Genomic DNA, 25978 nt, shown 5'->3' on the forward strand with positions numbered 1-25978 from the left:
TCTTCAAATCACTTATATCTCCGTCTCAGCGCGGATTTATAAGGCGACGATCAACAACCACAAATTTATTAGAGTTTACCTCTTTTATCATTAAAGGCTTTCAAGGTAACTTGCATCCTAATCTTTTGAGATGGATTTCTAGCTACCTTCGTTCTAGGTCTCAAAGAGTCCTTTTCAAAAACTCCTTCTCTTCACCTGTTAAGGTTACTTCTGGAGTACCACAGGGCAGCCATCTAGGCCCCCTACTATTCACACTCTTTATTAATGATCTGCCTTCAGTATTAACAAACTCTCGAGTACTCATGTATGCAGAGTCCTTCGTTTTGTTTAAAGAACTATGACTGTTTATTTAAAGGGTTATAGCTTATTCGACTTAATTTTAACAGATTTTTTTTGTGTCTTGTACGAGATTTCGGCAGTGAATGAAGAATACGTTGCCACTCTTTTCTCACGTTGCAACTGAGTTCGTCTCCTATCGATATCTTAGGGTAGAGACAGAGGATTAATGGTTTTCCCGCTTCTGGTGTTCCTTGGCACTACACTATCACTACCGCACCCCACATGTATGCGGATGTTAAACTCTTTGTCCAGTTTAAGAACATTTCATTTCGTGTTACACCTAAATGCCTCGAAATGCATTTCATCGCTCCAGCCCCTTTTTGGCTCCTTATAGCCTCTGCGGTGGTTCTCTTGAAAGAATTACCTTGGCTGATGATCTTGGTGTTAAGCTAGACCCAAAGTTAAAGTTTTCTGAACACATTTCTACCATGGTAAATAAAGCCATGGGCGTGCTTGGGTGGTCAAAGGAACTCGATTTTAGAGTGCGGCTCTTGTGTATGGTGCCACCAGTACAAAATACACCAGGACCGTATAGAATCAGTCCAGAAAAACTTTTTACTTTTAGCTCTGAGTGGCGAAACTAGGTTTCAGGTGTGAGACTGCCATCTTACCCTCGTAGATTGCTTTTAATAAACCTTCCAACCTTAGTTAGTCGTAGAAAAATGCTTGGTGTGATTTTTATGCACAACCTGATCAAATGTGACGTAGATAGCCCTGACTTATTGAGCCGAATTATTCCTTGCACGAACCATTTAGGGTCCTTTGCTCGGACTTCAATTCCCTCTACCACATAATATCAACTACTAATTCCCTTCCTCTTCTTAAATCTTCCCGTAATTAGTTATATTTTTTAGCTATCTTTGCATGTTTAGCTCTTTGAGTTGTGTTTAGCTCTAATTTTGCTCGAATTTTAGTCTAACACCTATCTTTTCTGCATGCTCGTGATCGGTTCGGGTGTTACCCGTCGCGCGTCATGTGGCTGCTCCCTTCGGTCGGTTGGGCGGGAGGAAGGGCTGCGTTTCTGCCTGGGTTCCGCGCGTAATAGGCTTCAGCTTGGTGTCGCATAGGCCACTTGATGGTGCAGTCATTGTATATCAACGTCCAGACTGTAAAAAAAAAAACTATCTGAACTAAAAAAATTTTTTTTTAAAAAAGGTTAGTTTACCAAAAAAAAACCTCAAAACATTCTAAAATCTAGTAAATACAAAGCTTTCGCATAAAAAACTAGTTCTAAAACACACAGGATGTTAAAAAAGTATGACCTGTTTAGGGGTGCCCAGGCCCATTGCTCCGCGCGCTCTTTTGTTTTTGTAATTGGTCTCAGCATAGGAAACCAATTCTTGTATTCATTCATACACAGCTTGTGCTGTGTACCAGCATACCGAAAGCCCAACACATGCAAACAACTTTGTGTGTATGCGATTCGTCCAGCAAAAACCGGTTTTGTCTCTTCTCTGATTGGTGTTAACCCGACTTTTGTTATGACTTTGTTGTTGTCTTTAATTCGAGCATGCACTGTGCCAGTACAGTAATACAGTAATATAGATGTGCCAGTTCATACAACTCAGCTGCGCCTGAGTTTTCTGTCCCAGCACCCCCAGGTCTTCGGCTAGGGTCAAAATCAAAACAAACTGATTGAGCTGATGGTTTCGGTGTGCAAAGCACGGATCGGACAATTTAAACCACTCTGCATTTTTATCTATTTTGGACTTTAAAATGATACATTTTTGCACTATGGTTTTTTTCAAATGGAATTCGTGAGACTTATTCTCGAAATGCCGATTAAAAATATCATGTATCACGTAAAATGTAACCCATATACATCTGTTTGTAGGTATATATTCATAGATCATATATATTCATACATGCATATCCATATGTAAATACATATATAAAATTGTTTTAGTCTAAATCACTTGTTTTATAGAATCTGAAAACCATAAATTAATTGATAAAGTTGATATTACATCAGCAACGAAGTCGAAAGCCGACTGCGTTTGCACAATATTTATGTACATACATAAGTAAGAATGTATGTATATGAAAAATAATTGATTTAAGGTAAAAAATCAACATATGTATATATGTACATATACCAATTCTTTGGATATATGCATAAGTATATATAAAAAGAAAGAAATATATATAGAAAAGTTCTCTGGAAAAAAGGAATTTGTTGACAGAGTTTCAAAGTCGAAGGCCGACGGCATTTGCACAATATGAAATTTAAAAAAAAAAAAACCTGTCGTAAATAGGGATATGCATATGTAAATGTGCAATTTCAAATAAATCAAACAAATAACAGCTTTTATTTTATATATTGTAATTATTACTCTGCCCATTCCTCATTTATGTTGCAGCAGGTCAGCTCAGGTTGCTACATCAGCCCTCAAAACAAAACGAAAAACGAATTCAAGCGGCCAAAAATTGTAGAGCCCATACACAAGCACAGTATGTGTGAATACATGACACACACACATTTACGTAACCTGGAAACAATACTCAAAACAAACTCAAAACGGTTTCGGAAAATAAGAATTCATAAATATTTTTTCGTGCCTGTGTACACACATACACTTGTAATTCTCGGCTTGCTTTCGCATCTCGTCCTGAATCGAACATGTCGAAAAAATGTCGTCTCAGCACCACAGCCGAATGGTCCCAGCACCCTAGCCGAAGACCTGGCGGTGCTGGGACCGAAAACTCAGCTGCGCCCCTTTCGTTGTATGAACTGGCACATCTATATACTGTATGCTTAGTGCTTCAAATTAATATAAATGACAAAATCTTTAAAAAGATTTGATATAATTATTATGTTTATACTAGGGGGCAAGCCCCCTGCTCTTCTGGTCTGGTCTTCTATATCATTTTACAGATCTTTATTAAAAAGTTTTTTTTTTGCAATTCACATCAGCATTTTGAATTTGAAACATAGTCATATCGCTGCCTTTATTCAAATAACCCATTAAGCGCCGAGATTCTTTAAAAACAAATTTTGAAATCCATTGTTTTTATTTAGTTACAATGGCAAAATATGGGGGCCATACCGTTATGTGATAAATAATATGGACATTTGGCAATTTTAAGGAATTTTTTAAATGATCCTATATTTTTTAACTTGACTTTTTTTAAACTTTTCAAATTAAAAGTACAAAATCCAGGTGTAAGGATTATAGCCCTTTTACACTGGGCGCATCATTGGATTTGTCCGTTAAATGAAAAATGGGACAATGGTGCCCATAAGAGTCCTGTTGATAGAATAAGACAATGATGCGGCCGCATCATTCGCAAGTGTTGCCGTATTCTGTCTAGTATTTTTACAAAATACTGCAATTATTCGGGGTATCGACGGATATCGATTGGTTGTCTATAGCAAACAGCTGTTTTTATCGCATCAAATAATGACAACAAAGCTAAAAAATGATGCGAAAAAATATGCGGTTTTGGTGTAAACGACTCGCATCATTTTCCGCACCTTCGACAATGATGCAGCAATGTAAAATGGCTTTTAAACACTGTTTGGTTACGCAGCCAAATAGTGGACAAAGTCATAGATTATTGCCAGTGGTGCAGCAGTAGGGTAAATCCTTATTATTGTTCGTTGTTTGCACTGCCCACTGTACTAAATTGTCATCTACCTACAAACTTATGCACGCATTCATGCTCCCGCACGCCAGCAGCCCATGCAGCCGATTTCTTTCGCCTCTTCATCACGCGCCTTTCTTTCTTTCCTTTGCTTTGCTAATACTCTCTCGATCTGTCGCTCTCTCGCTCGCATTAGGACACGGGCAATTCGGCCGCCTGCCCTTTGATTCAGTCTGGATCTAGCAAACACTGCACATCGTCTTGGAATCGAGCTATTCAATCCGACACCGTCTTGTACCGACCCCCGCGTCTACAATCTGACCCCGTCTTGAATCCAGCTAACTCTCCAACCGACTCGTCATCAATCTAACTCGAACCTTTCGCTATCCCTTTGACTCTGTATCGCCTTCTATACTGTTCACAACAATAAACCATATTTAATCTGAACAACAATCGTCTCTTTACTAAACATATCGCAAAACTACGCTATTGAAAAAGCTCAATAGCTCAACATTTGGTGACCCCGACGTGATTTGTGCAATAAACAATTCGGTAGTGCAAATTACAAACTACAATTTAATACCGAAATTACCCTCAAGTTCCGTTCGTTCGTTTGGTTTCACTTGCATGCTGTCTCAACCCGTGTCATCGACCACACACAAGCTTATAGAGTCAGCCCTTGCATATAGGCATAGCTGTCGGCAGTCTTTCCCGTATATTTTGCGTGTTGCTCTATTCGGTCATCTTACCGTTAGAAACGTTTCTAACTCTGCCCTTGCTAGGGAGCCGATGCTGGAAACGACATTGCAGTAGCCGCAGCTAAAAACAGGGTGACTTTCCTGAGACTGAAAGTACCTTCATTAATAAAAAAAAAACTGGAAAGGATGAAGGCTATTTTGAAGAGAGAGATATCGCTGCGTGATTATTTTACGCTAGTTGTATGGCTGGAGGAGATCGAGGAGCTGCAGGGAACTTTTAAAACCCTGCACAACGAGCTCCAAGAGTTGGATTACGACAAAATTCACATTGGATTGTGCGAAAAGTTTAATTGATGTTTCATGCCGCTGAATGCTTCGATTCGGCTTGAAATCTCTAGTCTCAACCCTCACCTGCGTCCTCCCTCTACAGTTTCAGCAAAAACTATTATTGCTAATATTGTTGGCAGGCAGCTTCCACCACGGAGGAATCCGGCACCCGTTCTATGCCTTGTGCAATCGCCATCTGCGGATACAAAGAAGCCTGCCACATGCTTATCTGTGGGGCAAATGCTGCAGTTGACAACAGATAAGCGGGTAGAGCAGTCTGTTGATGCAGAAATTCATTTTGGCGACGTATGCATGGATGTCTCCTAATCCGGCTCCTGGTCTCAGGAGGAGTACAATACGATTTTGGAGAAACCAGCTTTATCAGCTGCTCAATTGACGACAGGTTACAAGGAACTACATTTGAAGTTCGACATTGGCAGCGATGTCCCAGCACCGTTGGAACTAGCTTCGGAACCGGCTACTGAGGGCCAATACTCTCGTGCTTGAACATTCAGTCGTCGACGCGCCCCTGCAGGCGGTCAGTTCATGCCTTGTCTACAGAAGAACAGCCCAACGACCCCTCCGGACTACCTGGTCCTAAACTTCCTTTATCAAGACCCGCTCTAAACTCTGAGTGTGAAGCTGACGGATTCTGCAACGTCAGCATTGAGACTTATCGTGCCAGTAGCTGCGTGAAGTCAAACGGTCACAATCCGGATGGTATTTCTTCTCGTTGGTCTCGTCGGATTCATTTGAACGAGCCCCCTCTTTTGATTTATGGAACTCATTCTCAATCTTCGTTAAACCTGGCTGGCCGTCATCCAATCAGCGTAATAAGCAGAAACTTCGCGCTGGACTTCGTGCTCTGCTTGGACTAAGTCCATCCCAATATTGGCCTATTGGGGGGAGTGCCTCTCTAAATTCCTCAAAATAGCCAGTGGAGCAAATTAACGTAATCCCACCTTTGTTTTCTATTTGCATTGCCCACTGCATGTAACCGATTATAATTAATCACGGCAGCGGCAGTTCTTTCGCCTCTTTATATCTCCTTCTTCATTTGCTACTGCAGCTACAGCATCTATGCTGTTCTCTCGCATTCTCTCTCTCTATCTATCGCTCGGCTCAGCAGCAGCCGAGCTTCTATCGCTTCTTTCGTTCTCTCTCTCGCTTGCATTAGGAAACGGGCAATTCGGTCCGCCTGCCCTCTTTTAGTCTTTAATTGATCGTCATCATTATCGCACTCACGTTCTACCGTCTTGATCAATCACTCACTTCTCTCGCATATTTAACAGACCCTGCGTCTTCAATTCTCGCTTTGATTTGATCAACCGGCACATCTCGCTTTATTTCGCTACACCTACGCACCCCAAATTTCTCCTACTTAACAAATAAACTGTACACACATAAAGTATATTGAATCGCTCGACTTCTTAATTTAATCTAAATTAAACAGCTAGTGAAAAAGCTCGCTAGCCCAACAAACACATAAAAAAATGTTTTTGAAATTTAATAATCTTAAGGCTATGCTTTCTAAATTCAAAAAAAAAAACTGTCCAATTAAAACGCAACACCCTTTTTATAGAGCCAAACATTCATCGAACTACTCAAAATGTGCTAAAAAAGATATGTCTAGTTAAAGTGACGACTATTTAAAAGTGGCCGTTTAATTGTACTCCCTTGGGTACAATAGCTAGGAATGGGTTAAAGACTTCAATTTTAGCTTGATGAATAATTTCAATAATTCATTGTGATGATTAGTAGTTTGTCCACCTCGACAACTATGCGCCTGGCTATTGCCAACCTGAGGTTATGGTAACCACAACGTGCATCTACGCGATTGGTGAGTGCGCGATTTATGTCCTCACCACCCATGAAGTATATTTGTTAAAACTCATGTGCTTTGATTGGCATTGGCAGCAAAGAGCCTACTTTGTGGTACGCTTTGATTTTAAATGTGAAATTGTATTGTTGACCATTTGCCGCAGTATTGTTGTTTCTGTTTCACCGAACGATGTCATTTGGAAGTATGAATTGAATTTTCGAACTGACTGCTGGAAGATGTTTAATTCTGGATCCTTGTCTTTAAGCAAGCTGTTCAATGGTTCCGGTGGTGTCTCAATTTCAAGTAGTTGTACTTTTCCTCATGCGCAACACATACCACTTGACTCATGTTTATACTTGACAATGGGGACATGCCTTTTCATAGCAATCAACACTTTCTTAAGTGCGGAATATTCAATATCTTGCTCGTATGCGAATTCGATACGAAGGAACGAAGCGGATGTTATCGGTAATTTTCTGTGATATTGTCAATTATGTAGCGACGCGTTCATTTTGTACCTCTTGTGATTGAGATTCACGCAAGTGCGGTATGCCCTCAGGCACATTTTCGTCATCTTCTTCGACTTGTTCGACTGTTCTTTCTGGTCTCCTATTTCGCATGAATGTTGCATTATTTGTTACCCGGTGCAACTGGGCCCCCTTTCGTATTGCTGGCATCTTTCACTTTAGCACAATTAAAAAATAACCAAATTCACAAACAAACGTAACAAACACACAGAAATATATTAGATCGATATTATATCGCAAATAAACACTGACAACTAAATCAAGGCAATACTTGTTCAAAAATCATTAAACATATGTAATGTCACAAAACACAATGACAGTTAAGACAAAGTAATACGTAATAAAAAAAAAATCTTGAAATCCCATTTAAAAGTTATTTAAAAGGCAATATGAAGATCAAAAGTAATTTACGACTTATGCGCAGACCTATTTAATATAAGACAAAAGTTTCATAAAAATAGCTCGAGCCGTTTGGGAGGAGTTCAACCACAAACACCGTGACACGAGATTTATATATATATAGATCATTTGAAGCTTAACTAATAATGTGTATAGCCAAATAGCAAGGGGCTTGTTGCCCCCTAGTATAAACCTAATAATTATATCAAAGCTTTTTAAAAATTTTGTCATTTATATTAATTTTAAGCCCCTGAGTCTATTCTATTGATCGATACCATGTTTTTAGGGTACTCACACAAAATAACATTACAAAAAAAAAACATATGACTTAGAACGCTAATTTTTTTTTTTCTTAACAAAGAATAAAATCCTGAATAATGAAAAAATACATTTTTTTCATATTCATTCGGTTTAATTCATTTCATATAGGAAATCACTGCCTTTTATGCAAAAAAAATTGTTATTTCTTTAAAAAATAGGAGTTGCCACGCCCATTTTTTCAAAAACCTTAATTTTGCTATTATAAACTCATCAAAAAACTAAACCAAAAAATATTGTTGCGTTTGGAAGTGGTCAAATTTCCCATAGTGCGGTGTAGCATTCGAATTCGTTCAATTCTTTTTGAACATTGTTAATTCGAATACCGGTTTTTGCAATCCAAGCACACCTCTGGTACGAGAGTACGTACAAATCACAAATTGAAATAATTTTCATTTTCAGTTTTGAAAAATTTAAAATAGGTACAAACAAATATTAACAAGCAATAAAAGTTTTTCCTGTTCCAGGATATTCCATCCAAAAATTATTGTAGTTGTGTTCATATCCGGTACTCAAAGAGTACAGGGTAGGGATCGGCAGGTGTGAGTAGACAGGCAAAATGGAGAATTCTATTGGTGCCCAACCGATTTTGTACACGTGTACGTGAGCGGCAGTGCAGCTTCAGAATACATCAGATACACTGGCCTGCATCGATGTACAGTGAAATGTGGACAGTAAAAATAGTTTTAATATTTTATCAAGAAAAAAACTAAGTAAACAATATAAAAGTCTAAACAGATACACCAAAAGATAGAACCAAAATGTCCTAGTTTTCAAAAGCATCCTTAAATCAAACAGTATTCACATTATTTTTAACGAAAAATTCTTTCTAGGTTTTTGATCAGGGAATAATATTTCTGCTATTACGTTTTATTCCATAAATATATTTAAAACTATACAATAAAATATGTAGTAATATTTTTATACCTCAAAAAATAGTTATTTGTGGTAAAATTGGATGTGTGTAACGCAGAGAAGGAAACGTTTCCGACCCCATAAAGTATATATATATATATTCTAAAATTCTAAAAAATCATAAGCTCAAAAATGTATATACTGACTGAGTACGGGTATAAGTAGAGTCGCGTCCCCAGAAGCGACTCACACGTTCCTTCTCGTTTTATATCATCCTCTGTGTTTTATAACTATTTTTCTACGCGCAGGCTTGATATGTATATATTTTGGACGATATCACAAAAGCAGCTATTCAGAAACCACACAAACTAAATAAAATACATGTTAAGCATGTGTCTTTAATATGATTTTGCAAACCTCTTCGGGCCTAGCGGACTTTCGGGCCAAACGGGCTTTTAGCTTACGCACGAAGGCCGCACGACTTCGTGCCAAACTTGATTATGAGGCACGAAGCCCGCAGTTTTCGTTCCATATTTTGGCCAGGAGTTTTTGAAGAATTAAAGGTTAAATAAAATTAATTAATTAAATTGGTTATTTTTGTGTGCTGTTTCAGAGGTAGCGCCTCCTTTTTTCACATAATTTAGGTATCTTACATCTGGTGTGAACTATCTTTGCCATTCTGAAAAGCTAATAAATGCAGTTATAAATTGGACCTAAGCAATATGTTGTTTCAGCTTACAGTCTGGGAAATATTAAGCTTTCAAATGTAAAATTGATCATTTTTGTGCGGTATTTTTTTTTTGTTGACTTATACAATTTAGGAAAGTAAGGAAGTAAGGAAAGTAGCTTCCTCCATAACTGTACATTTACTGACTGACTAATTGGAATAAAAGTAAAGGCGTGGTATTGGCGCGGCTCTATGTGTACATAACCCTATTTTTTTCCTACATGAAAAGCTAAACTGCTAATTTCTACCTTTTACACACCGACCAAGCCATATTTATATCCTCAGCCTGATCGTTAGGATAACAAGAAACAATTTTTTTTTTTTCAGGTGGAAAATATTTATCACCCAAAAACCTTGACACTCAACATTAACGAAAGGATCGTGCATATTTCAGCTAATTTTATACGATGTTCCGTGGTGACTGAGTCAAATCGAGTTGCCACCTGGATGGACGAACAACTGGGATATCTTGGAGCCAAGCTGGAGCATACTTGTTGCACTTTCAATGAATTTATTTCAGATCCAATAACAAATATTTATGTTTGTTCATTGTATACAGTGGTTAGAACGGACAACAACAACATATATTGGTGGGGCGTTCTTCCATTCGATCAGCGCCGATATCTGTGGGACAAATTTCGAACAAAAACAAAGAAACCGTTTAAGGTTATTGTAACAGATATTAACGTAGGTGCGCAGGTAATAATGAAAAAATGTCCCATATATCAATCTGGATCAATTGGCTTTACATGTTCCAACGGTGTACCCAAAGTTGGGCAACTGTTAAACTCTGTTTGGAATTTTACTGATGTGTGTCGTATGAAAATTATAAATATCAGCACTCATTTAAGCACAGATAAATGTCAAGCAACTGTGAGTAACCCAAATATCCAAGGAACTTCGACAGATAAGGATCTTTCGAAGGCCACTGTCATGCAAAACACAAGCAATAGTAAAAATGGTCAAATGAGTTCAACAAGCAAGGAATCAACAGATAGGATCGACATGCCTCCACCACCATCACCGGCATCTAGCACTTGCAGTGATACTGGGAGTGTTACATCACACAAACGCACGAAGAGAATGACTTCAAAAGAGGACTCGCACACCAATCAAGAGAGCAGAAAAGACGAAGAGTTATGGCAGCTGAAAGACGTTGTTTTTGTTGAAGATAAGGTCGGCCCTATTGGAAAAGTTCTAAAAGTGGATGGCGACTTTGTAGCCGTTCGGTTTCCAGCATTGAATACGGCATCTAATGCAGCTTCAACATCCAAAGACGAATGCAAAGAAGACGACTGGCAACAATGCCGACTTCTTCGGCGCGAAGATGTACAAGTTTTTCGAACTGTAATGTCCACGCGGGGTCCAGACTGGTTGCAAAAGCAACCCAAAAAAATGAATGTTGGTTCTGATACAGCTGGCGTTCAGTTGCTCACATTAGCTGTTGATATGCGAGGGATTCACGTAATCAAAAAGGTACTCGGCAAAATACATTACAGTTTGTACAACTTGTATAACAGCAAGCAAGAGCAAAACTGCCTCTTTCCTACAGACTGCGCTTCATTTATTGGCGGCTCTCCTACGAATATACTAATGGCTTGCAATAATGATTGCAGTGGAAATAACAGTACTATTGTGCTCAGGGATGGCAATGGTGCCCTGTATCCGTTAGCAAAGGACTGTCTTGGCTCAATAAAAGATCCCCAGTGGTTTGATTTACCGCCAGTAAAATCAATTACCATGGCAACTATACCGCTACCGGCAATGGTTTCTGGGTTAAACCTTAAGTCGAAGGTGTGCATGACAGCTTTGCTTTTTGACACACAAAAACTCATGCCGCATATACTACGATGTGACATAAAGAATAGCTTCGCTGCTCTAACGCGCCTCGAGAAGGAGGACCACACTGACACTGCTTTAGTTGTCGAAGAGCGTTGCGATGGGGCTCGTAACATATTCCATGCATGCGTTATTATGTGTGCCCCAACCTCCAACAAGGATTCGCATGCAGATTCTCCTGGTAGTAGCTCTGATAAAAAGACACTTTCGGCTGGGCTCTCGGTCACACGTTCTATTCCATCTGCAAACGCACCACCATATGTCAGCGGTAACGCTTTTGGAGCGAATGCGGCTACTACCAGTGACAGCGCTAGTTTCGCCACGATGACGGCTGGAATAAGCTCATCTGCTGCCAGAGATAATCGCATTCATTTGCGTGATATGATGCAACGCCTTATTAACACTGATCAACCTGAGCAAACCAGTCATCCAACGGCCAGCGGAAACGAAGACCATGCTTATGTTCCATGGCCAGCAGAAGTGTCTTCAGCTAGCAATCTAAGCGGTGTCTCATCGCAAAATATCGCTGACAGCATTGAAGATATTTCCAAAGTAGTTCCGTCCTCTACCCAGAGTTCAATTTTATCAAGCATTAAATTAGGGTCCCCAAACTACACATTTGATCTATCACAACGCCGTGAGCATGCACTCTTGATTTTGCAACAAATGTGCGCCAGTCCTGCATTGCGGCCTTACCTGTACCAGATGCTAAGTACCAAAGATGCGCAGGGTCAAACTGCTTTTATGTTATCCGTTTCATGTCGCGCCTATGAAGCAGGGATTATCATTTTGAACACAATTCTCATGCTTGCTGATCAAGATTTTCAGCTTATGGAATCTATGATCTTTCCCAACGGTTCTCCAGCGGATCAATCACCATTACATGTGATATGTTACAATGATACATGCTCATTTACTTGGACAGGGGCTGATCATATAAACCAAAACATTTTCGAATGTAAGACATGTGGTCTGACTGGATCATTATGCTGCTGCACAGAGTGCGCTCGAGTATGCCACAAAGGTCATGATTGTAAGCTAAAACGGACAGCACCGACAGCTTATTGTGATTGCTGGGAAAAATGCAAGTGTAAGGCACTTATCGCTGGCAATCTCACAAAGAGATTTGCTTTGCTCTGCAAACTAGTTTCTTGTACCGATTTGGTCACGAAATTCAATTCTAAAGGAGAATCTATTCTACTATTTCTAATACAGACTGTGGGTAGACAAATTGTGGAGCAAAGACAATACCGTTTCAATGTTAGGGTTCGTAATGTCGGGAATACTACAGGGAGCACGAATGGAAGCAACACAGTTATATCGAATCGAAAGTCTTCCTCGCTGGACGTAGATAGTGAAATGCCAGACCATGATCTCGAACCACCGAAATTTGCAAGAAAAGCACTCGAACGGCTCTTAATTGACTGGAATGCAGTACGCTGCATGATAATGAGTGGAGCTGAAAAAAGTGATGTAAATATACATAATTCTGCGAGCAACGTTTCGGAAAGCCATAGTCCGGATATTTTCAACACGTTTATGCAGACGCAGAATGGTTCTACACTTCTGGACAAGTTTACTCACAGTTTAATTGTAAAGTGCACAGGCGACCATCTTGACACTTTGCTGCTTACATTGGTACGCGAGCTACAAAACATCGGTATTACTAATCGATGTAAAGAAGCTGAGGAAGTTGCACGGCGCTTTGTTCGCTCCGTTGCTCGTGTGTTCGTAATTTTTAATTTAGAAAAACAACCAAATCCAGAAAAAAGAAAGCCACACACTGCGTGTAACAAATATGTTCAAAGCTGTGTGAAAGTGTTTCAGACGTTACACAGAATATCTATTGAAGAACTATGTGAGGTTTCTGAAGCTCTAATTGCTCCAGTACGACTTGGTGTTGTGAGGCCCACAGCTCCTTTTACAATGTCATCATCAAACCTTGATGTAGGTATATCTCACATTTTCATTCAAAGCTGCGTATCTCTAATAAAACAATTTTATAGAACTCGGATGATTTATTCAGCGTAGACCCGTTAGCACCGTCGAATGTAGAGCCCCTTTCCGAGCAAATATTGGGACACGATGCTGCAAACGATCAAAGTACTAGTTTTAATATACAGCAAAACTACGACGTTGTCGCAATGGAGAGTGAGTTCCTTCTTTGGCTTCTTATACTTATTTCAAATTCATTTAACATTAATAATAATTTATTCAGCAATTCGCGATGCTTCAGAATCGGAAGAAGCTATAAATCGGGAAGCAAATTCTCATACTCAAGACGATGATTTGATAGAAAATCAACGAAACGAGGATGGTCTCCAGGATGATGAAAGCGATAATGATTTTACTTTTAATGACGCTGAGACTGAATCAGACTCCGATGACAACCAAAGTAATCAGGAGGTGCAAAGAAACGTTCCAACCGGTGCAACCGCTGGATCCGAAACAGGTGATTTACATTACTCTAAAATTTTCTTAAATGTACCGTTTGATACGTACATACATTCTGTAAATTATCCAAAAATTTGGAGAGAATAAAGAGGCAATGAGAGTTTTCACCAGCACAACTTTTGAACGCACATGATAAGTGATTTTCATGCATCAGATTTTGAGAAATGGAGCGTGAAAATAGTACCCTACATTGTCTTATGATGGATTGCTTATGGATTACATCGATAACTTACATATCGTTTAGGGACGCGAAAAATCGCAAAGAAAAATAAATAAACAAAGCTTATGGTGTAAAATATCATGAAGTTAGTTGAATACTAATGTTTTACTAAGAAATATAATTTTACGTGAGCGTGTCGACGCTCTGAAGCCAATTTCGATAGTTTCTGAGCAGATTGTATTTACGACGTCGCGATTGTATGGTATGCAACATATGCGTTCACTAGCACTCAAAACATGATGGATGAAATGCATCACTGAGCGCTGATTTAGTTATGCTGTTGAACGCGCCCATTGCTTGCCGTTAATAAAACCATTCAATATCAACCGTGTCAACTGTGCGATCAAATCATCCGGCTTGAATTATTTTATGTATCACATTTTAAATAGTTTCGCAAGCATTATTTTAATACTAACCAGTTTTTATTTATTAATATATAATTAATTAAACACACTAAAATTCATAAATGACTTTTTAGTTATTTTGAAATTTATATTTTGTCCTTCACACATGCATATGACCGAATTGTATACACCACGAAAATTTCGGGAACTCCCATTTTTGTGTTTTCTTCAACCAAAAAGGCAAAACTGCGTGGGCAATAAAAAAATTATTTCAGAAATTAGAACCATAGGTTCTAATTCGTATTCGCCAATGCAATAATATGCCCGGTTGAATTTTCTGGACAGTTCTAATTTGTGGGGGTACTAATTTCTGAACGGTATTTAGAAAAAAAATATTTTTGAAAGAGCAATTCTGTGCTACAAATATAATTCTTTCGTTAAGGAAACCAGAGACCAAACCAGGTGTCAAAATCTCTGCAGATTTCAGTGGCTTTCCCGATTATTTTAAAATAGTTATCGTTTCCTTCTCTGCGTTGCACACATCCATTTTTACCACAAATACAATATACCCATTAACACTTTTTTAAGTATGGGTTTAAAAAGAACGAGAAGGAACGTGTGAGTTAGATGTGGGCATGGACCGTGTTTTCATCGTTTCCAGCCGAAGAGGTCTTCGGGCTCCTCTTGAGAAAAAATTCCTTTGTAATGTCTTGTTTTACTCATTTGCGTCTTTGCTCATAATCGTATTGGCTCATTGCTGAGCCGAAGTAAAGACACCCGAAAAACGAACGAGCATGAATAAACTCAGCCAGAATAAAAAAAGGCAAAGGTTGAGTGATTTAAAATCATCTGGAAATATGTGCACATGCAAGTGTGTATCAACGCCGAGTCAGTTTAATCGGGTGATTTTTTTGTATAAACCTATTTGCAATCACCCAATGCTGTTCTCTGATTCATAGCAGCATAAACGATATGCAAAATGAAATTCAGAGCTTACTTCTTCAAAAGAATGAGCTGAAAAGAGTGTCAGAAATAGATTTTCATGTGATCAGTTCATTGTTAGTGTTTTTGAAGCCATTTAAAGAATGCTCAGAGCAGCTTAGTTCTGATAAAGAGACAACTTTTAACATATACAGTGGTGCTCATAGACTTAAGCCACAAGACTTCAACCAAGAATTTAAACGAGAATTAAGAAAAGTTGTTATTTCACAGCTCCAATTTTTTGTGTCACATTAGTTCTATATATCAGTGTTCTAATAGAAGAATAACCCAGTTATAAAAATATATATTCAACGAAAAACTTAAAAAATCGGAGACCATCTCCAAAATGTCCTGCTCACATACTTAAGCCACCTGGAAAAAAATGGTTGAAAAATTTAAAATTTGCCCAATATTCCTTATACTTTTAATAAATTTACTTTAATATTGAGTGGGATGACCTTTCTGCTTAAGAACAGCGGAGCAACGCTTTGGCATTGAATCTACAAGACGTGCGCACTGTTGAGGGGTGATTTTCTTCCATTCTTCTCGCAAAATTCGTCACAAATCGTTTTTATTTACTGGTTTTTTTTGGCCAACGACTTGTTTAAGAATTCCCCACAAGATCTCTATGGGGTTCAAGTCGGGGCTCTGCGGTGGCCATTGCAAAACATTGATTGCCTCTTGGTTAAGCCACGACTTGACTATCTTGCTGGTGTGTTTCGGGTCGTTTTTCTGTTGAAATATCCAGGCAATTGGCAAATTATCGGCATATTCTCCAGATAAATTGTTAATAAGGATGTACCTGTACATTTCGCCGTTCATAATGCCTTCTATCTTCACTAGGGGACCTACGCCCGATGCGGTGAAACAGCCCCAGACCATAATCGAAGCGCCACCATGTTTAACGGTCTTCTTCGTGCATTTGGGGTCCAATTGTTTGTTGGGAGGACGTCGTAAATATGGTTTACCATCACTCCCAAAGACATTAAACTTGGATTCGTCGCTCCAAACAATCATGTTCCAAAAATTGGGACCTTTTTGAATATTCATTTAGCCGTCTTCTTAGGGTCTGAGCTGACACATTCACGCCATAATCTGCCACCATTTGACCTCTGATTTGTCAGAGAACAATCAAGAACGGATCGGCTTTACTGATTTTGGCAATCCGTCTATCGTCGTTTAAAGTGGTTTTTTCCCAGGTTCCATGTTTCTTATAAAATGCAATGGCATTTCTGATTTTGCCACGTGAAAAATGTAAAGTCTTACAAATTTGTAGAATACTTTTGCTTTTTCGTAATATTCCCATATTAGCTTTCTTTCGGCCGGATTTGTATTTTTATATTTAGCCATAGCGGTCAAATTGTTTAGTTATCAATATTTTAGTTTAGAAAATAACTAGCACAACTTTCCCGGAAAAAACACAAGTTTGACGATTTTAGCTCAAGGTGGCTTAAGTATATGAGCAGAGCGCAATACTCCTTTTTGACATTTAGTCAATTTTTTGGGAACCACCGAATTCCTACTTGTCATTTTTTACTGTGATCAGCTGCTCAAATAACAGTGTTAGGTTAGGTTAGGTTAGGTTTATAAGGCTGCTCGACTGAAGTCGAGGTCACTCGGAGGAAAGTCTGCCCATTGTGATGCCCACACTCGTCACGGGATATTGTCCGGTGTCTAGGGAGGTTTCGCGAACCATCCCGAGGCCTCTATAAAGAGCACCAGTTTCTCTAGAGGCATGTTTGCCAGGCTGTCCAGATCTTCGTAGAAGGCGCCACCGAGTATTCGGTGACGCCTCCCCATGAGTGCAGGACAGTTGCAGAGAAGGTGCTGGATGCTCTCTATTTCCTCCTCGTCCCTGCAGCTGCGGCAGAAGTCATGGTGGGGCAGTCTGTACCTTGTGGCCATGCGGCCGATGACACAGTGCCCCGTTATAACGCCCGTCAGTGTTCGCACCCGACTCTTCCTGAAGCTTAGGAGAGTCTTGGTGCGTTTAAGGTCGTAGTGGGGCCAGAGCGAGCGAGAGATCTCACAGTTTGGTGTGGTGTTCCACCTCCTGTCCGATCTCGTTCTGGCCCGGCCCATCATCTGCGAGATGATGTCTCGTAGTGGTCTCCTTATGTCGCTGACTGCGTCCGCCATTGGCTTGGCCGATCCAGTTCTGGCACACTCGTCCGCACTCTCGTTGCCCGCTATGTTGGTGTGACCCGGAACCCACGTGAGTGTGATTGAGTGCGCGCTGATGTGGTTTAGTGCGTCCACCGTATCACGTACGAGTCTGCTTGTGGTCTTGCAGGATACCAGGGCTTTGATGGCAGCTTGACTGGAAACGCAGATTGCTATGTTCCTCGGAGGTATCTCCAAGGTGTATACCAACTTTGCCGCTTGCCATACTGCATATATCTCCGCCTGGAATACACTGCACCAGTCTGGTAGTCTTAGGGATATGTTGGTTGCTAGTTCTTCGGAGAAGATTCCAGCTCCTGTCCCTTCGGCCGTCTTTGACCCGTCGGTGAAAATGGAGAGCTCGTTCTGCCCCAGGACAGTGTTACTCTTCCATTTCTCCCTATCCGGTATGTGTCCTTTAAAGTTTCTTTTCCATGAGAACTCTGAGACACAGTAGTCACTCCACCTGGCCGTTCCACTATCTTCCATACGGAGTATAGTGGCGTGGCCATAAGGCGATGGCTTGAAGAACTGCGCGGCTAATAGCCTAGCGGCACTTGTCTCAGCCTTGCACTTAAGATGAAGGTCTATCGGTTCCAGGCCTAACATGGTGTCCAGAGCTGCCTGTGGGGTGGATTTGAGAGATACGGAGGTTCTCCAGGTGGGATTTGGTGTTAACCGCTTCCCACCATACCATGCCTCCGTATGTCAGGATGGGTCTTATTACCGCTGTATACATCCAATGGATGATGTGCGGCTGTAAGCCCCATGTTCGTCCAAAAGTCTTCCTACAGGTGTAGAAAGCTGCCATTGCCTTTTTCTTCCTTTCCTCCGTGTTTCTCTTCCAGGAGAGTTTGGAGTCAAGGATGACACCAAGGTACTTGGCTTCGCTCGATAGCTCGAGTGTCGTTCCACCGATTGCTGGTAGTTTGAAACTCGGTATCTTATATCTTCGTGAGAACAGCACCAGTTCTGTTTTTTGAGGATTGACCCCCAAACCGTTCTGGTGTGCCCAGCTGGCGGTAGTGCCCAGTGCAGATTCCAGAAGGTCACTGATTGTGGGCAGAAATTTACCCGTTACCAGTATTACTAGATCGTCTGCATAGACCGTAACCTTATATCCGCTCCTCCCCAGCTGAAGAAGGAGGTCGTTGAGGACCAGGTTCCACAGTAGAGGGGATATAACTCCCCCTTGCGGAGTACCTCGTGTGACCGTCTTTCTTGACGAGGAGGAGCCTAGATTGGCGCTTATCGTTCTGCTCCTGAGAACGCTGTCTAGCCATCCGGTTACCGTCGGGTGTGTGCCAATCTTGGCCAGTGCGGCCGTTATTGACTCGATCCTGACGTTGTTGAAGGCCCCTTCTATATCTAGAAAGGCCGCCAAGGCATATTCCTTATAGCTTAGACTCTTTTCAATATGCCCAACAACTTCGTGTAGTGCGGTCTCAACTGATCTACCTTTGAGGTAGGCGTGCTGAGCTCCACTGAACACTTGTTTGTCTAGCTTGGTTCTTATATATAGATCCATCAGTCGCTCCATCGTTTTAAGCAAAAATGACGACAGACTGATGGGTCTGTAGTCCTTTGGGGAGATGTGGTTTATCTTCCCGGCCTTGGGGATGAAGACCACTCTCACCTCCGTCCACCCATGGGGGACGTACCCAGTTAGGAGGCATCCTTCGAATATTTTCTTCAGCCATGGTAGTAGGTGCAGGCAAGTTGCTTGCAGCATGGCTGGTCGGATATCATCCGTTCCCGGTGACTTGTAGGGACTGAATGGCCCACATAATCTTGTCTGGTGCCATTATATTTCGTATGAGATCCTCGATTTCCTCTCCTGGATGATCCTCAGTGTCGTTGGTGGCGTTGGATTCGTCACCGGTGACATCTGAGCAACCCGGGAAGTGAGTACTCATGAGGAGCTCCAGGGATTCTTGGCTGCTCTCTGCGAAGGTACCGTCCTGGCTGCGGAGCAGGCCTGGTGTGGTGGGTGCCTTCGACAGCACGCGTCGAAGCCTTGAGGCCTCAGTGGTACCATCTATGGCATCGCAGAAGGCTGCCCATGATTCCCTTTTCGCCCTCCTACAGGTGTTTTTGTAGGTATTGAAGCTGCGGCGATACTCGTCCCAACTTTCCTGTGTGTTTGTCACTTTTGCTTTATTGAAGAGCTTCCTCGATTCCTTTCTGACTTCGCTCAACTCCCGTGTCCACCACGGGTTGTGATTGGACTTTGGGGGTCGGCTGATCGGGCAGGATTTGAGAAACGCCATCTGTAGAGCATTAGTGACGGTCTGCGTAGCTTTCTCTAGTGCTTCCGTTTGAATTATGTCCCCTTCCGGTGGGTTAGGCAGCACCTTCTGTACGGTTGCGGAGAAGCCGTTCCAGTCTGTCCGCTTGGGATTGCGGTAGGCCTTGGGCCTCTCCTTGTTCCATTTGTTGCTGTACACTATCCTGTAGTGGTCCGAAAAGGAACACTCACTGGACACGTGCCAGTCATCGATGGTAAGGGAGTCGCTATTCGAGGCCAGTGTTATATCTATAACCTCTGCACGGTTCCTGTTGCGGAAGGTGGGGTGGTCTCCCCCGTTGCACACAACAAGATTTGTGGACAGAATGTACTCGAACAGCGACTCTTTTCTAGAATTTGTGCCCGTACTTCCCCAGAGGAAGTGATGGGCATTCTCGTCACAGCCTAAGACAATATCAAGTCCCTCCCTCCGCGCTTGGTGGATCAGGGCCCTGACATCCTCCGAGGGTGGGTCTTCCTCTTCGTACGGCAGGTATGCAGAGGCTAGGTATAGGTTTTTCCCGTCCTCCTCTCACATAGTGCCACCGTTAGGTCCGGAGTGCTGTACCTGGAAGAAAACAGAACATTAAGCTCGTTCCTTACCACGATACAGGTTCTTGGCTTACCCGCGGGGTGTGGCGTGAGAAGGCGGTATCCGCGACCGTTCAGTCCCCGAACCCTTTCACTTACGATCCAGGGCTCTTGGATGAGGGCCACGTCCACCGCCTTCTCCTCCATAAACCGCAGCAGGTCCGCCGATGGTACACTTGAGTGATGCAGATTAATCTGCACCACCTTCATGCTATTCAGCGGACCTGGGGTGTCGCGGTACTGCTACCGCCAGGGTGCCCATACCAAAGGATATGCGGCAGTCCGTTGCAAGGAGTTTGGCCAGGCTTTCTTGACCAATGCTGGTCCAGAGTTCCTTGCCGTTCCCCTTGTCTCGCGCTATCGCTCTTGTGATGGTCCAGTCCGATGTCTCCAGGATCCGGTTCTGTGCCTTGATCAGAACGAGTGTGTCCTCATCCGCCTTAATCGGGGGAGGAATCCACACCTTCATGTTCGTTCTCCTGGGAATCTGATCCGTCGGGACCACGTGGAGTGCCGCTCCTGGCCAAAGTTCACCAAAACCTTGGACCGTGGTTTTGAGAAACTCAAGAGTTTCTGCATTGCCACAGGCCACTGCTTTGGCTCCCTTATACCACTTGATACCCTTGAACTCGCAGACAAACGGGTTATCTGCGCGCACAATGGCATCCTTCATGGCGGTCAGGATCTCCGATTCTGCCTTCAGCCAATTTACGTCCGATATCTTCCCCTCTGGGTGACTTTGGTCGATGATGGCTACCTGCAGCTCGGCCGGCGATCCTAGGCTGGCCAGAATGTCCTCTGGTTTCGCCTTCTTCGACTCGGAAGCTTTTGTGGAGTCGTCCGTTCCCTGTCGCTTGAACCTTGGCTCTCGACCAGTCGGTTCCACCGGTGCCTTCTGTACAGAAGGCGTTGGTGGTGCCTTGGCACTCGCCGTGTTCTGCGTCAGAGGTGTGGTCTTCCCCCTCTGCTTCCCGGACAACTTTTTTCCCTTTCTCCCTCGCGCGTTCGCAGACGATGACTTTGAGGGTTGGTCCACCTTCGTCTTCGTGCCAGCTGATGCTGACGCTGAAGTCGACGGTTTGGGGTCCTCAGTCACCGCCGCGTGTGCGCTTGGGGGGGGGGCTTTGTCTCCGTTGGTAGGAGCGACTCCGTTAAGCCGCTCGTACCTCCGCACGTTTTGCTCGTGCTTCTTCTTGAGGCTCCTTTCCCTCGCCGTCAGCGTATCGGGGGGTCTTTGGCTAATACCACGGAGGTATTTTGCCGATGCCCTGTATCCCGACAGCCGTTTGCGTAGGGTCTCAGCCTCCGTCTTCTCATCCGTCACAGGTAGTGGACCCGAGTCGACCTGGATATTGGGAGCCGTGACTTGTGGCTCCGCCTTCTGCGGCTCCTCGTTGTATCCGAGTCGAGAGAAGGCGGTAGCCAACTCTACCTCTGACACTGAGGGACCAGTGAAGACGAAGCTTCCGTCTGTGGTTCCCGGTTCCAGATCCTCTATCGTCCCTTTCTGTCTGCGGATCCTTCTGTTGCTTGTGGCATTACACGATTTGGCAGCCAAGCACTCCACTGCCATCTCGGGTTTCCTGCAGTCACAGGATATCGACGCCGGGGAGCCTGGGCTCGCACCCCCAATCACCGCCGGTCTCCGACTCCCTGCACCTTAACTGGTTCTTCGTTACAGGACATTCCCCCATAACGGATGCGTTTTATCCCTACCGCCAGGGTGAACTACTTTTAGCTTCGGCGCTCCCCCAAGACCTGCCCGGCTTGGGTGGCCCTTCTGGCAGCATTACGCTACCGCCGGTAAAGCTCTTGGGTTCCTTACGCTTACTAAGCCCCCTCATCGCGGCAAGATGGTAGTTCTCCGAGGGGGAAAATAGCAGTGTTGCAATATGTAAAAATTTCAGGCCGAAATAAATATGTTCAAAAAAGTTATTAAGAAAACAGTTTATGGTAGTGGCAGTGCCTTAAGTCTATGAGCACCACTGTATGTACGTTCTCTGGTATGAGAAACTAAAAAAACATTGCCAATTGGATGATATCGATTCAGATATAATGTCTATGCTTAAACGTAATACATTAAACTCGTTAGAAAAATGTTTTCAGCCGTCAACAGCGCATTATGTAGGTCTTTTTCTTAACCCTCCGTTTAAGGAGCTCAGTATTTTAAGCCCATAAAAAAAGGAGCAAGTGTTGGCCACTGTCAAAGCGATGCTAATGGACTGTACGCAGTCAATTTCAGACAATAAAGACTCCCCTGATAAAAGCTATCCATCTCCTTGCCATGTTTTCGCAGAGTTTCTTGATATCCATCAAAGCAAAAAATGAAACTAGAAAAAACAGATGTAGACAAGGAGTTAAAATTTTTCTATGGAACAGTTTCATTGCCGGATACAAATGTACTAACATTTTGGAAGAATGCGAACAACATGAAAGGGTTACTGCTTTTAGCTAGAAAAATATTAAATATTCCAGCCAGCTCGGCTACAAGCGAGAGGGTGTTTTCTACCTCGGGACAAATATTAAATGAACGCCGTACACGCTTATTAAGCTCTAACCTTGATAAATTGTTATTTTTATATAAAAAGATGTAAATAAAAACGTATAAGTAATTAAAATCGATGTTAACAACGGTATAAAAAAAGTATAATATTTCGTGTTGGACCGTGTTCGGAAATTGTTTAGCCGTGCGTGTTGAAAATTTTCATTTTCGTGTCGTGTTGGGCCGTGTCGGAAAATTGCAGTCCATGCCCATCTCAAGTGTCAGTCGCTTCTGGAGACGCGACTCTACTTATACCCGTACTCAGTCAGTATATACATTTTTGAGCTTATGATTTTTTATACCCGTACTCAAAAAAGAGTTAAGAGGTATATTAGATTTGTGGTAAAAGTGGATGTGTGTAACGCAGAGAAGAAAACGTTCCCGACCCCATGAAGTATATATATTCTTGATCAGCATCAATAACCAAGTCGATATAGCCATGTCTGTCCGTCTTTCTGTCTGTCCGTCTTGTTGCGCGCCTAGATCTCAGACACTATAAGAGCTAGGGCAACCAAATTTGGTTTCCAGGCTCATATCACACTGGATATCACACTGCTACAAGTGTACTTCAAAATTTCGCCCCGCCCCCTTCCGCCACCACAAAGGACGAAAATCTGTGGCAGGCACATTTTTAAAGATACGATAAAACTAAAAACGCAGTATCGTAGATAATTCCTATATCTACCAGTTTGCCGAATCTGAATTAGATCGGATCATTACTATAGGCAGAATGAAGAATTTTTCTGTTGGTTGCTTCCGCCCCTCGTATCGTATCGTATCTTTAAAATTGTGCCTGCCACAGATTTTCGTCCTTTGCGGGGGCGGGGCGAAATTTTAAAATATACACTTCTAGCAGTGTGATATCACATGAGTCTGGAAAATTTTGTTGCTCTAGCTCTTATAGTCTCTGAGATCTATGCGCTCATCGAGACGGACAGATGGACATGGCTATATCGACTCGGCTATTGATTCTGATCAAGAATATATATACTATGGGGTCACGAATCCACTTTTACCACAAATCTAAAATACCCCTTAACTCTTTTTTGAAAAAAAGTCGTGTCTTCTTATGCAGGTCTGTCTTGTACTGTTAATGAAGAAGGTTAGGTTGAGGCGGTTGTCGGGATCGCCAGGAACCCGACACACTTGGGCCGGTTACGACCCGTTGTGATACCGCGTGGATCATGTCTTCTTCCCTTGTAAGATACTATGTCAGAAGTTGCCCCATCCAGATGCCCTTATGAAGTTTGCGATCCTTCTGGGGACTCATTGTAGACATGTCTGAAATGTTATTCATGAAAGGCGAGACCAATTATTGTAGACTCCTTCTACTGAGAGCCGGACAGGCATTGGCAAACGATTGTCTTCCATATCTTGGAGAAGGAGGATTGTTGTGACAGTTCTAGCAAGTCATGTGGTATGCAGTTGCCGTAAATGTCCTGTCGGCCCGGAAGAGATTTGCGACAATTTGTCACGGTGGCCGAGCTCGATGTTATCGCATTTAGCGATTTAGCTTGGCTGTCACTTTAGATGTTTAAATGAGTTGCCGTAGTGGCAAACAATTATCACTAATCATGTTTAAAGCCCAAAATCTATTAAAAAAAATGTTTGTTTTGGTTTGATGCGGCGTAATGGTGTCGGGTAGTGTTATTGAATAAGCCGGAAGCTTTATAGCAGCCATAAGACCGATCCGTCTTAAGAGAAATTTATGTAGGTGAAAATGCGTTAGAAGATAGCATTGGCTAACAGTGACTTTGATGCAAGCTTACGGATATATAAGTATATCTTAGAAAAGCTTATAGTATTAAAGTAAGCTTCGCTAGGAACCTGACATGCTTGGGTCAGTTTTGTTGGATTTCTTACTCTTCTTCTGCTTAGTTGGACGTGAAGTCAATAAGTTTTCCGAAAGGCGTATCTCCGGCGTATCTGTTCCTTGGAATATTGTATTGAGATCTCGGCGTCAAATGGGCTCACAGTGACATGACTATATCAAAAGGGCAATTGGGCTTCATTCTGGCTATTACTTAGTACTACATTTACAGGAATTTAAAATAATTCGTACTCTATACCATTAACAAAATTTGTATGTCGAAATAAAAAGAATATAGAATTTTTAGGCACGTACAAAATAGATCTTTAATATTTCATTCGTACCTTTAAAGATATTGGTGTACTATTTTTGGAAGACGAATCGGGAGACTCATCAGCACAAGAGGAAGATGGTTCAGAAGATGGTGAATCTGATGATCATTCCGATGAATTTAATTTTAACGATCAACAACTTGAACGTCGTAGCACTAATTCAAATGCACGCAATGATCTAGCTCCCCAGACAATGCAATGGGCAATCAGAAGCCGTGATACGGCTCGGTCTTCCGTACGCGTACCAACGGGTAACAATTTAGTTTTCATTGACCCGATGGCTTTAAGACGCTCCACAGTACCAGCTACCACCGCAGTTACGACACCATCCGCAGAGTCTCATACAATGGCGACAACTGCTAGCAATTTAGCACGAGCATTTGGAATTACAATAAGACAGATTTCTGAACTTATAAGTATTTTATCTTACAATATAGTAAATGATATAGAAACATCGTTAAAAATTCAATGCGAGGAAGCAGTTGCGGTCCAGGCAAGTTTAATACATACATATACACAACAAAATTTTAATTTTAAACTAAATTAAATTAAAAATTTCTTTCATTCAAAAGGCATTTGTTGAAACGCGATTAAAGTCTACATGGGACTGGATGTTTACAGTGATGGACGGAACGGAAGCACAGCTAAAGTTTGGTGCTTATTTGACCAATTATACCGATCCCAATCATCCTCTGCACCCCCTTAACCTTAGCGGACAATCGACCAATAATCAAACATCTGCTCCTGCCACTTCTACATCCATTGGTGTTAATGTTCTGGGTATAATATATAATTCTTGTATTGAAATTATTTTGAAA

At 42.0% G+C, this 25978-nt stretch overlaps 1 protein-coding gene across 3 annotated transcripts in view; it reads left to right on the forward strand.

Moving 5' to 3' along the window:
- LOC111076627 (E3 ubiquitin-protein ligase hyd) overlaps window positions 1-25978 on the forward strand; it is a 42502-nt gene that overhangs the window by 12447 nt on the left and 4077 nt on the right. For all 3 annotated transcript variants that reach the window (XM_022370491.2, XM_022370489.2, XM_022370490.2), the window contains exons 7-11: window positions 9925-13383; window positions 13443-13587; window positions 13655-13888; window positions 25181-25653; window positions 25733-25940. In XM_022370491.2, coding sequence (XP_022226183.2) covers window positions 9925-13383; window positions 13443-13587; window positions 13655-13888; window positions 25181-25653; window positions 25733-25940 — 4519 coding nt within the window. The remainder of the gene's footprint in view (window positions 1-9924; window positions 13384-13442; window positions 13588-13654; window positions 13889-25180; window positions 25654-25732; window positions 25941-25978) is intronic.

This window comes from Drosophila obscura, unplaced genomic scaffold (assembly GCF_018151105.1).
Source record: "Drosophila obscura isolate BZ-5 IFL unplaced genomic scaffold, ASM1815110v1 contig_194, whole genome shotgun sequence".
NCBI lineage: Eukaryota > Metazoa > Arthropoda > Insecta > Diptera > Drosophilidae > Drosophila > Drosophila obscura.